Raw genomic sequence first — 12,230 nt, 5'->3', positions numbered from 1 at the left:
AGCACCCCGCAGTTCGGACGGGCGGTCTCACTCCCACTCTGCTTTAATAGCATTAATAAAGATAAATAAAAAACATTTACTGACATACTTCAACACCTTCTGCTATATGAAATGAACACAAGTTAGAAAATGTTTATATTTATTTATTTATTTTACTTTAACGGGGTTGTTAGTTTACAGTCATTCCTTACTTAGGGACGTAATGGTATCCAAAACGAACTTACCGTCGCAACGTCACTTACGTATTACCGTAAATGTCTGTCGACATGCGCACTGTGACCCCAGCTGCGGAAGTCAGAACTCACTCGCTGAATTCAGGCGACTAAAGATATTTGCAAATATGACAAAGTTGCTAATATACCAAGATATATTTTGTTTTCCTTGTAATTATAAATCAATACTAAACCTAAAATAGTTCCCAAGCATTAAAAGATAATTCCCATAACTTGATGTTGACGTCTCAAATATCATCAATATGTCATTAATAAGCTTATATCAAGATATAGAACTCACCGAGGTCACGAGTATTAATGCTAATATGTAGAAACATGTCTGTGTGTGAGGGAGAAACACACATGCAATGCATTTTTCTGTACCACTTTATAGTAATAAGCTTTATAAGAGGTTTATATGTTGGAACAAATGGCTTATAACTCTTATAATTTAATTTAATTTAATTTAATAATGCTGCAGGCTATTACTAATGCATCAGTTATAAGCCATGCATAAGATTATTTAAATTATTAGATTATTTATTGTTTAAAAGACACTAACAAGGGACTGACCCTCTGCAGTATTTGGACCAAAATCCATTTTTTAATGGCATATTAGAAACATCTGAAACCCACAAACATGTATTGATGGATTAACAACATATCTGCATTAGCCGATCTATAGAAAGTATAAACACAAGCCAAATGGGATTTTCACAACCTGGGAATCCAATGGTTGCTCTTATTAATGGCTTATAATGGCTGTATAAAACATTGGTGAATTATTTATTAACCATTAATAAAGCCATTTGTGACAACTTATAAACACTTCATTAGGAGGTTGGATTCATAACGTCTCTCCAGGATACGGACCAGGCAACAGGTGAAGCCACAAACTACCACACAGAGCCCAGGTATACCACATTATCACACTATTTTGTTATTGTTTTTGCAATAACATGTTAAAATGTCTTACACAACACAATCGTGGAATATAACTAAGTGCATTTAGTACTGTGCTGAAGCTGAATTTTTGAGCATTTCCATTTTATGCTACTTTATACTTATTATTAGTATTTTTGCGTTCCTTTGTAATACTTTATGGAAGCTCTTGGTACTTTGGGTTCAGGTGATGGATGGTCTCTGTGGCTCTATGGCTTTATATATTAATTTGGTGTTTGCGGTACTTTGTAATATACTTTGTGGTTATTTGCAGTAAAATCGAGTGATTGTGTGTTACTGTTTGGTAATTTATGGTTACATTTGTGGTAGTTTGAGTTTGTGTTGTGGTCTGATTTCTGTGTTTTCAGGATAGTTATTATACTTTGTTGAAGTTTGGAGCAAGTTGAAGTAACTCGGGGTGATTGTACTAGTACTTGTAGAGCCTTTGCGGTACTACTACAGCCCTCACTGAGGTCTTGTGTGGTGCTTTAGTTTGTGGGGGATCATATTGTCATGCAGCTTTGATGCACAACTGACAAAGTTCAAAGGAAATGAGTTGAATTTGTCCTAAACGCACATTTACTGTCTATTTCGTGCTGTCATGGTGAGAAGTACACGAAGAACAGTCTACACAGAGACAAACACGGCACATAAAGATAAATAGATGCATTGTACAGATACACCAAACTTATTTCCCTACTAAATCAGCAGAGGCGGAGAAACCGTGGGCCGCATACAGAGAGAAGGCAGCAAGAGAAGGAGACACACTCAGGAAGTTAACAGGGGAAGTTTAGTGGTTACTTGCGTCATCGTTTTATGCTGCTACTTGTGTGCCGATGCAGAGTGAAGGTAGGAACACTTGCTTTGTAACCTTTTTATTTCCTCACGTTTCTACACTGAAAGTGGACGTATAGAGAGAGATGATGGAGAAAAGTAGAGCAGTGGCAGGTGTCAGGGAGATGCAGGGGGTGGGTAGAGAGTTTGAATGTTTGTATGAGTCTCTATGCTCGGGCCTAAAGAGTGCTTGACTTCCGCTGAAGTGAAACAAGGGGCCGTAATGGCCGTGACATGTGGGCTGGGAGGACAGACCGGGCCTGTACTGAGCTGAGTCCTCAGGGTGGAGGTTTATGTGGATCCACCGGCACAGAGATATTATGGTGTGATTACAGTGAAACATTTAGAGGCTCGCTTCACTGAATAGGAGAAGTACGGAGGCAAGGGTGTGGCCTTTCATTCGAAAATAAATTGAGTGCATCAGGGGGAAGTGGAGAGCCGCATATGCACGCTGAGGATTCAGTGCAATTTGTTGTTTGAATGTTGGGAGAGATTGTGGTCTGAAGCTGGTGTTTGCACAAAGAAACGTTTCTTATTTGTGTTTCTCTGCAGGGTGGAAGATAAAGTGTGTCCTAACACTCCAGCTTTCACATATCAACTCCAATGCAACGCAGCTTAAAGAGGAAACAACCTGCACCCGACAACATGCACTGAAACTAAGGAAGCAGCAGCAGCACGGTCAAATCTGTGAAATGTGCGCCGCCTCTTCAGAGTCAGTGTCACATTAACCGAGTTGGGCAACACATCCAGCAGCCGCACAGACAGTCAGTCAGTCTGAACAGAGCAGCTCGGGCCGGTCTGAATGTGAGCTGAAACAGCAGACAGGAAGAGATGCGGAAAATCCGGAGAAAAGGAGGGAACAAAGACAAGGTGTTTGGATGTGATCTGCTGGATCACCTGACCGCCTCCTGTCAAGAGAGTGAGTGAACTAACTTTGTCCTGTAACCATTTTCTTCATGGCAGTCACATTCAAATACAACCTGCAGATAAATAGCAGTGCTGTCCCACCAGAGACACTGATGATATAACAGTGTGTGAACAGCTCTGGATGGACGTCTTCAATAATCTGCCGTTACTTAAAGCGCTTTTTGTGAATGTTTCAAAACCACAAGTGACATCCTGTAAATGTCACGTACACTTGGTAAGAGAGCCGCTTCACAGGAATGATGGTCGGCAACTTTCTGACAGTTATTATTAGTTCAGAACATTATCGTGTTTTTAAAATGATGGTTTCTTATACTTTTTTTTAAAGAACATTTAAAAGAAAATGAACAGCAACAAATGTTCAAGAGAGTAACTGACGCTCATTTTATATTGTGAGGTTTGCTACGATTTCATTTCCCTTTAGGAGAACAGTCCATCCTACCCTTTAATATTCATAAAGACTTTTCATTTTCCTTTATGTAGTAACAAGAGCCTGCAGCATGTTAACATTCTCTCAATGACATGTTGATGTTAAGCATGTAACATGTTCACCCTGTCCACGATCATAGCATGTTAGCATGTTAGCATGTTAGCATGCTAATGTGCGTACAGCTGAGGCTGACGGGAATGTCTTTACTTTTGGCCATAATTGGAATTTTGACCTGATTATAGCGCAAGAATAAAGAGTGAGGAGAATTAGTAAAGAGGTATCAGTGTGAAGGTGTCTTTGTGTCATAAACGATATGAAACATGCAGTCAAAGTACATAGAAACTGAATGTGTCCATTGTTGTGTTATTATTCATGTCATTAATTCTCTATGTCCCACAGTTCCTCAGGTTTTGCAATACTGCAGTGAGTTTGTTGAGAAGAATGGCGTTGTGGATGGTATCTACAGGTTGTCTGGAGTGTCGTCCAACATACAGAAACTGAGGTAATATGTGTGTGTGTGTGTGTGTGTGTGTGTGTGTGTAGCTGTGGGCCTCTCTTTGAACCTACATCTGTAAAGGTGTACGTTTCGTATACTCTAACGTGAATCTATGTGTGCATACAACCAGGGGGGAGTTTGAGAGCGACGGGAATCCAGATCTGAACAAGGATCTGTACCTGCAGGACATCCACTGCATCAGCTCTCTGTGTAAAGCTTATTTCAGAGAGCTGCCCAACCCTCTGCTCACATACCAGCTGTACGACAAGTTTGCTGTGAGTAGCTGGACTCAGAATATGTCCAGATTTCCAACAAGTAAATTGGAATAAAGGTGATTGATTCAAACACACGTGTGTGTATCACAGGAGGCTGTGGCCATCCAGCTGGAGGAGGAGAGGCTGGTAAAGATCAGAGATGTGCTGAAAGAACTACCAGCACCACATTACAGGTGCAGTCCTCTTTTATTAATATCATGCAGCTTTCACAACTACATACAAACAAGTCTGTTCTGCCTCGAGGAAGCAGGAGGCGGTATATATATATATATATATATATATATATAGTTCTCTGCGGACACACCATCCAAGTCCACATTATCTAGGAAAACTTGGGGCATCCACTTTGTCCACTTCCTGCAGACGTAGACTTCAGGGCTCTACCGTTAGATCCACGACTTCCTTGTTGAAGCCGTTTGTCGTTTGATAACATGTTGGTTGGTAAAGTAAGAAACAAAGTCATCAACATAGAAATATAGTATTTAGCCAATTCACATTTTTTGAAGGCTTTTATTTGGATTTTCCCTGAGAATTTAACGCTTCACTTTCTTGCCACCAGGACTCTGGAGTTTCTGATGCGCCATCTTGTCAAAATGGCCTCATATTGCTCAGAGACCAACATGCACTGCAGGAACTTGGCAATCGTCTGGGCCCCCAATCTGCTAAGGTTTGCTCATGTTGTATATACGTAATAATACATAAGCTGTTTATATTGAGCCACAGTCTGTCCTGCTGGAAAATATACACAAGATGTTTGTTTTACATCATTAAAATGTAATGAATCAAGATAATTAGATAATTATAAGATGAATTTCTTCTTAATTTTCCACTTTAAATGTTTCCCCTCCACCTTCCCTCCTTCCTTCTTCATCTTCTCCAGCATTCATTCATCCTTTCATCCCTTCCTTCCTAACAATCAATCAATCAATTAATCAATTAATGTGTATGTTAAGGTCAAAGGACATTGAGACATCTGGATTTAACGGTACAGCGGCCTTCATGGAGGTCAGGGTTCAGTCCATCGTCGTGGAGTTCATCCTCACACACGTCCCTCAGCTGTTTCCTGACCAAGGTAACACACCAGCCTGACAATAAGACTGAAACACACTCAGCTGTGCAACACTGACACTGACTTACCTCTGCCGTATTCAGGTGGATCCGGTGAGAGAAGGAAGTCCCTCCCCTCCCCGTCAGCCATACCCAATCACAGTCAGGAGGAAGGGTTTCAGCATGTCCCGCACTTTGGTAGCATCTGTCCAGGAGACGGTCCTCAACCCATAATACCTTACCACGCTATCATTGAAGGCACTGACAAGTAAGTCGACTCATTGATGTATTATGGCGGATCTGGTTGACGGTTTTTAATGCAGAGGTCAAAGGTCAACAATTATCAGCAGGTTCATCGTAAATAAACAGATTTATGAAAGTGGCATTTACCAAACAGAGAACCTCATGTTAGGCGTGACTTAAGTGTTCAATATTCGTGGTGGAATAATGTTTGCATGATTGACTTCATTGAATCTCGTTCAGGAGGAAAGGATCTCTGAAAGGCAGGAGGTGGATGTCCATCTTCAACATCGGAGGACGATTTCCCGACCCACGACGGAGACACAAACACTCAACCAAAGGTAACGATGAAGCTCTTATTTAACTTTACACATGTGTGCAGGGGAAAGGGACACAGAAGGTTAAAACTTCCTGTGTACTTTGTTTCTCGCCCCGCTTTCATATATTTTGTCTTCAACAATCGGTTCTTTGTTTCAGAGAAAGAGAGTCCTACTCTGAGACCAGCAAGAAGCATGGACTCGCTCAGCATCTCGCCCGGGCCGAGTGAAGGTGCTGCTCTCGTCACACACTTCCCCACTGATTTTGTCAGAACGATAAATAAATATTTCAACGATTGGAAAAACAAATGTTTAACTCAAATTCAAATTTAAATTCAATTCAAGAACAAAGTTTCCAAAGCAGCAAAATACAATTTGTCCAAATATTTGGACAGCACGCAGTACTTTGGATCAGATTACACTTTGCCTCAGGACTTATCTGTGTGTTTCATTCCAGGCTCCGTACGCTCGGCCCAGCGCCTTCCTTCCACCAGCGTGTCTCCCCTCGTCACTCCGTCCCCCCACTCTGGCGCCGAGCTCACGGCGTCCGCCGGTGCGATAGGTGGAAGTGAATATGCTGTAACCTACCGCAGGGGAACGGGGTTAGTAAGCGGGGGTGCGGGGACGCAGGGCACCTACACTTCCCTTGACCCCGAAGGAGTCACAGGCAGCGAGACGCTACAGTCCAGATCCCCGGGACTCACAACTAAAGTAGGCCGAAGAGCAGCCATGCACATCACGGGGCCCACCATGGTGACTGTGCCCCTGCACATCACCTCTAACCTGGCATTAGGGGTGCTGCAAGGGGGTGGAGGCGACAGGCTCATCCACCGCAGGGATAAGGATGGAGGGGACAGGGTGGAAGCTAAGGAAGGGGGAGAGAAGGTGGAGAGGAGGGAGAGCCGGGTCATGGACAGGAAAGTGGAAGCAAGCAAAAAGGTTGAGGCGAAGGAGGAGAGAAAGCACAGTGGGAATGTGGCAGACGGGGGGGAAGTTGTGGATGCAGAAGTGAATACGGTGGCAGGTGGTTGCGTGGAGGAAGAAGGCGAAGGAAAGAAAGAGGAGGAAGAGGAGGAGGTCAGAGAAGTGTGTAGATGGAAGCTGGTGGTGGCGCGTCGAGCTGCGTCCACGGAGCAACGAGACAAAAGCCTGACATCAGACGCTGAGGAAGATAATGCCGACGATGATGAATACATGGGTAACTCCTTCTGTTTCATAACCATAAGAGTTTATTTAGTTTACACCACTTTAATAAATAATGATTGTTTGCTTCATTTACAGATATGAAAGGAGCAACACCTACGGATTGTGAGCCAGAGGCGACTCAGCGTGCTGATGATTGTGTGTTTGATGATTCTGACGTCCTCAACTCCACCGAAGTGGAGGAGGACGACCAGGAGATGTCCGGCTACGTTCAAGATAACTTTGAATTCCTGGACCAAATGGACCTGGATCACATGGACTGCAGCGTCTCGTACCAGGTGTGTGTCGCTTCATCCGTACAGACGAGGTCTGAACTGTATGTAAAGCAGCAATCCTTAAGATTTCAGTCCTGGTTGATTTGGTTGACATCCTATTTACTGGTGGGGACAGCACATGTGGTTTAACACTACAGGTCCCTGCAATACTGGGGGTAGCAAATTAAACTATACTACCAGTTTCCTCATCTCAAAGTCAATGGGTTTTTGGTTGGATGTCGTTCGTTCATAACCTAAAGTTAGCTTTTTTTGTTACCGATTGCATCTAAGCTTCAAAAATCACAAAAGCAGTGGTGAAGATTATCTTGCTGAAGGAAACGTGTAAGTATCACAAAATGTTTGTTTGCCACAGAGATTATTTTCTGCAATAATCCAAAATATAATGGAACAATCCCATTGGCTCTTTGTCGAGGGAACCAACCTGGAAGATCGGCCTGCAAAACATCCCTGCAGCACTAAATAAAGTCAGGCAATAATTGGCCTTTTCCCATCTTTCTGTGAGCAACCATGATCCATCAGATCATTATGCTGCACGTGACATGAGTCTGCAAACATCAAGGTGAAAGTATTTGGCTTCCTCAGCTCACTGTGGCCGCTCCTGACTCTTCCATTGACCCTGCCATATTTAAAAAGTCTTGTTTTGTAGACACATGTTTGATTGATAGCGGTCAGTGTCCCGACAAACACATTGCATTTCCTGTGACTACTTCATGCTTGTATTGTGAAGCTGCATTGTTACAGAGTGTTACATCAGCAGTAACTTCATTTAAAAGAATTTAAGAGTAAAGTCTTCCACTTCCTGTCTTCTCTTTACCTCTCAGGTGAACGAGTTCTCCGTCGAACCTCCTGGTCACTCGGACGATGAGTATGAAGTTATGGAGCAAGCTCATCCTGCAGAGCTGCAGACAGACCTGCAGCCGGGCCCGGCAACACAAACCCAGAGCCAGTTAAACCCACACAGGCCGCTCAGCCTCGACTTTACACAACCGACACACTAAATCCCTCAGCCTGCCTTACCTGACCTCCCCCATCCTCGTATCGGAGGACTCCTGCTCTGAAGAGGAGGCCGCAGCGGACGACAGTGATGATAACGATTACAGTAGTGATGACGACGAGAACATGTTTGTTAAAAGCCTTCCGGCTGATTTCTTTTTAAACAATTTGCCCTTTGAAACAATCACTGATACACAGAGAGGTTGCACTCTCGATGGAGCTCGTCGATCACAGAGCTCTGAGAACGGACCGCTTGGATTCTCTGCATGTGAAGACTCAACTGCTGGAGCTGTGGAGCAGGTGGACGGGAAAGACGAAGGAAAGGAGATCACACAGAAGGACGAGGAAGATCACCGGGGACGAGAGCGACTGGAAAACAATAGGCAAAGGTGAAACTGGTTCCTCTTTGATATTTAAAAAGATGTATAACAAAGCTGTTATCTCAGTTATCATGCAGTGACGGGGCGTAACTGACCACTTAACGATGGGTTAGATAACGACATGTACTGTGAAAGGTGTGACGTGTAGTGATGATGCCACACATGATTACATTTTAGCGTCTTTCAGTAAATTCACGGAGCAGGAAGAAGTTTGCAGGTGAACATTGAGAATAATTTAGCAGCTGAAGAGCCAGATATGCCGGATGAGGCAACTGTTTGCTAACAAGTTAAGAAAGTGATAATATGTCATATACATATTACAGCTTGTTGTGCCGCCCCCCAAGTGGCCAAAAAAGAAAGAAGATTGATGCATGTTTAAGCCAGACTGTGTAATTATTTAAGGATTAAAAACACACGCTAACTGCTACCTGCGAAAGTAACATACAACACCAACAACAAAGTTTTATAAATGGTTAGTATCAGTGAGCCATTACAATCATTTGAAAGATCTTATAACCATAGAAAGATTCTGCAAACATTGGCATAAATAAAGCAATATGCACAAACTAGACCTCATCCACACTGTGTTTAAAACTAAAACACAACCGACTTTATTAAAGTCCAAACTGACTGAAATGCAAAGCAAGATATCTCTTTCTGAAATCTTTCTATCTCTCGTCCATCTGCAGCGAAGCGACCGAGGAAGATGTCATGAAGGATACTGAAAGTGACAAAGAACAACCTCTCACTGCAGAGGCATTGACACACTGCTGCTTTGACTTTCCACCGCCCAGCGACGATGACTCGTGCGATGTGGCCGACATGAAGGTCGGGGAGGAGGCGGACATGTTTGACGATCTTCCCAGTGATTATCCACCTTGTCATGAAGTTCCTTGTGCAACACAAAAAGAAACCGATGACGTTTCTTCAGAGGAGTTCAGAGACATTTCTGCGAGGGCAACAGAGCAGCCGACGAAGGAGAGAGACCGTGATGAGGGAGAGGACAGGGAGGTGTGCAAAGAGACGGAGGACACATGTATAAAAGAAAGGGATGAGAACATGTGGGAAGAAACCACTGAGGAGGGCAATGAAGTGATGGCTGAAGAAGCACATCGAGAACAGACGCAGCGAGGTGGAGGAGAGCAGAAGAGTGCAATTTGTGAGACAAGCAGGGACATTTGGGTTGAACTTGAAGATGGTTCATGTGAAGTTATAGAGGATGAGGAAGGAAAGCAGGCCGAGAAAAAGGATGCAAGCGATGGAGTTGCTGGGGAGGGAGATGCGATGGAAGATGTTGAAGTTGGAAAGGAGGAAGAGCAGGTAGCGAAGATTTCAGGAGAGCAAATGGTGGAAGTTGACAAAGGAAACACAAACGAGACAGAAGTTAGAGTGGAGGTGTTGGAGGCGACTGAAGGAAAGCTCACAGATCCAGAGAGGCGGCAAGAGTTTGAGGAAAAAGAGACAAACTTACCAAAGACAAGTGAACTAGAAGAAGCAACTCAAGGGAAGCATGCCGTCAATACCAAAGCACAGCACCACGAGAGAGAAGAAGAGGCTTCAGGAGAGAAAGAAAAGGAGAACACTGACAAAGAGAGAGCCGATGAGCGACGTCAAGCGCAGCCCGGTGCAGATAAACAGCGTGAAGAGGTCAGGTGTGAGAGGGACGAATCGAAAGAGGGCAGCGGCCAAGGAGGAGTAGGAAGGAAGCTGGTCACCTCCAAACACCTGAGGGTTTACCAAGTAAGAGCGGTGCCGGTCGTGCCTCCGAAGCCGCAGCACTGCAAGATCACCGCTCTGTCAATCCGCCAGCATCAGCAGCAGAGAGAGAGAAGAGACGCCGACAGAGGGGGGGGAGACACGCCGAGGGTCCCGACGGAGCAGGACGTGGTCCACGCCGGAGACGGAGAGAGGGAGAAGAGGAGGGATGGGGACGAAAGTGCCACAAGAGACACGAGCAGAAACAGTCCGATCAGCATGTGTTTTGATGAGGCTGTTGCCATAGCAACCCTCAGGCGAGGAAAAGAGAAGGATTGCGAGAAGGAGAAGGAGAGGCAGAGGGACCGGGGCAATGAAGTCCAGTGAAGGTTGTCTGTATAGTGATTTGACTGTACAAACTATTTTTTCTACGTGCAGCATGAAAGGGCTGTGTTATTGTAAGTCTGCTGAAGATGTTTAGATGGTTTATCCAACACGCACACACTTGATGCGCAGTCAGGTTTTTAAAAAATATTTTTCAGAGGAGGATTTATTTCCCTTTATTAGTCAGATAACCGTAAAGAGCTGAGCAAATGAAACGGGGAGACTGGGACCAGGGACGACGCAATTACACCCCATCAGGAAGCTTATAAATGAATAGCTGTAGTTGTGCTGCCTCCCAGAGGTGGGATTAAAGGTGTAGTGCTGCTGAAACATGTTGAGGATTAAACATTACATGCATAACCCAGAACTTTAAAAGTACAAATGAAAGCGATTAACTCCAGCTCACTCTCGTTTGCACTCGTCGTCTAATTATGCAATACTTTGTAATTGTATACAGTGCATGTGTAATTAAACGGCTGGCAAGTGTATGGTTAAAGATTCAGAAGAGCGGGGATGTTGAATCGAATCATTCATGGGAATTATAATATCTGCAAAACACATTTTGGATTATGTGAATAAAAAGATGTTTCCAAGATGTCTGTCATTCTTATTATTTGAACAAGTATCACATATAGAACAAAAGTGACAGTCAAGACATCAATTGCCTTATTATTATATTAATATATTACTGACTTTTAACTTACATCTTCAGATATTTAGCTGATCTTTGATTTTTACATGTTTGATAAAAGATAAAAACTACAAATCACATCGTTAATTATTCATTCTGAAAATAATGCATTTGCAGCTTGAAGGTTGAATATAAAAAGGTTTTTGACATTTTTATGCAATTTTGTCTTTTTCTTTCAAGCTTCAAGGCGTCCTAAAAGAAAAAGAATTAGACTAACGTTTGGATTTTCAGAATATTCTGGTGTGAATAGGGTGCTTTCCAAAAGTCAAAGTGTTTAAGATATCACTTTCTTTCAAAATGTTCTCTATATACATATATGTTTATTTATTTTAATTTAATTTATAAAAAATAAAATAGCATAGCCTAGATTAGTGTCCAGATCCAGTTTACAATAAAATAATATATATATATATATATATATATATATATATATATATATTACCATGTAGATTTATATATGTATATATATATATATATATATATATATATATATATATATATATATATATATATATATATATATATATATATATATCAAATCTACTTGGTAATATATAATATATAATATATAATATATATATATATATATATATATATATATATATATATATATATATATATATATATATATATATATATATAAACACGATAAAATAAATGCCTTTTAAATATATATATATATATATATATATATATATATATATATATATATATATTATGCATTATTGAACCTTTTCGGTTATATATATATATATATATATATATATATATATATATTTTAAAGGCATTTATTTTATTGTTTTGTAGGTAGATATTTTCTTAGTTACCAAATAAACTTGGAGATAAAAATAGAGATTTGTGATGCACGTTTATTAGAAGAGTTACGTCAGTT

At 41.9% G+C, this 12,230-nt stretch overlaps 1 protein-coding gene across 1 annotated transcript; it reads left to right on the top strand.

Moving 5' to 3' along the window:
* Window positions 1-1,942: 1,942 nt before the first annotated feature.
* LOC115023096 (rho GTPase-activating protein 30) lies at window positions 1,943-11,242 on the top strand. The gene is given in 15 exon segments (XM_029454248.1): window positions 1,943-2,003; window positions 2,541-2,907; window positions 3,742-3,844; window positions 3,969-4,113; window positions 4,204-4,286; window positions 4,673-4,780; window positions 5,067-5,185; window positions 5,266-5,428; window positions 5,644-5,741; window positions 5,878-5,949; window positions 6,175-6,915; window positions 6,999-7,198; window positions 8,017-8,172; window positions 8,174-8,577; window positions 9,258-11,242. Coding segments are annotated over 14 exon segments (3,873 nt in total). The 5' UTR covers window positions 1,943-2,003; window positions 2,541-2,819; the 3' UTR covers window positions 10,651-11,242.
* Window positions 11,243-12,230: the final 988 nt, after the last annotated feature.

This window comes from Cottoperca gobio, chromosome 17 (assembly GCF_900634415.1).
Source record: "Cottoperca gobio chromosome 17, fCotGob3.1, whole genome shotgun sequence".
NCBI lineage: Eukaryota > Metazoa > Chordata > Actinopteri > Perciformes > Bovichtidae > Cottoperca > Cottoperca gobio.
The sequence above is the reverse complement of the archived record's forward strand: the minus strand, read 5'-3'. Positions and strand labels throughout refer to the sequence as shown.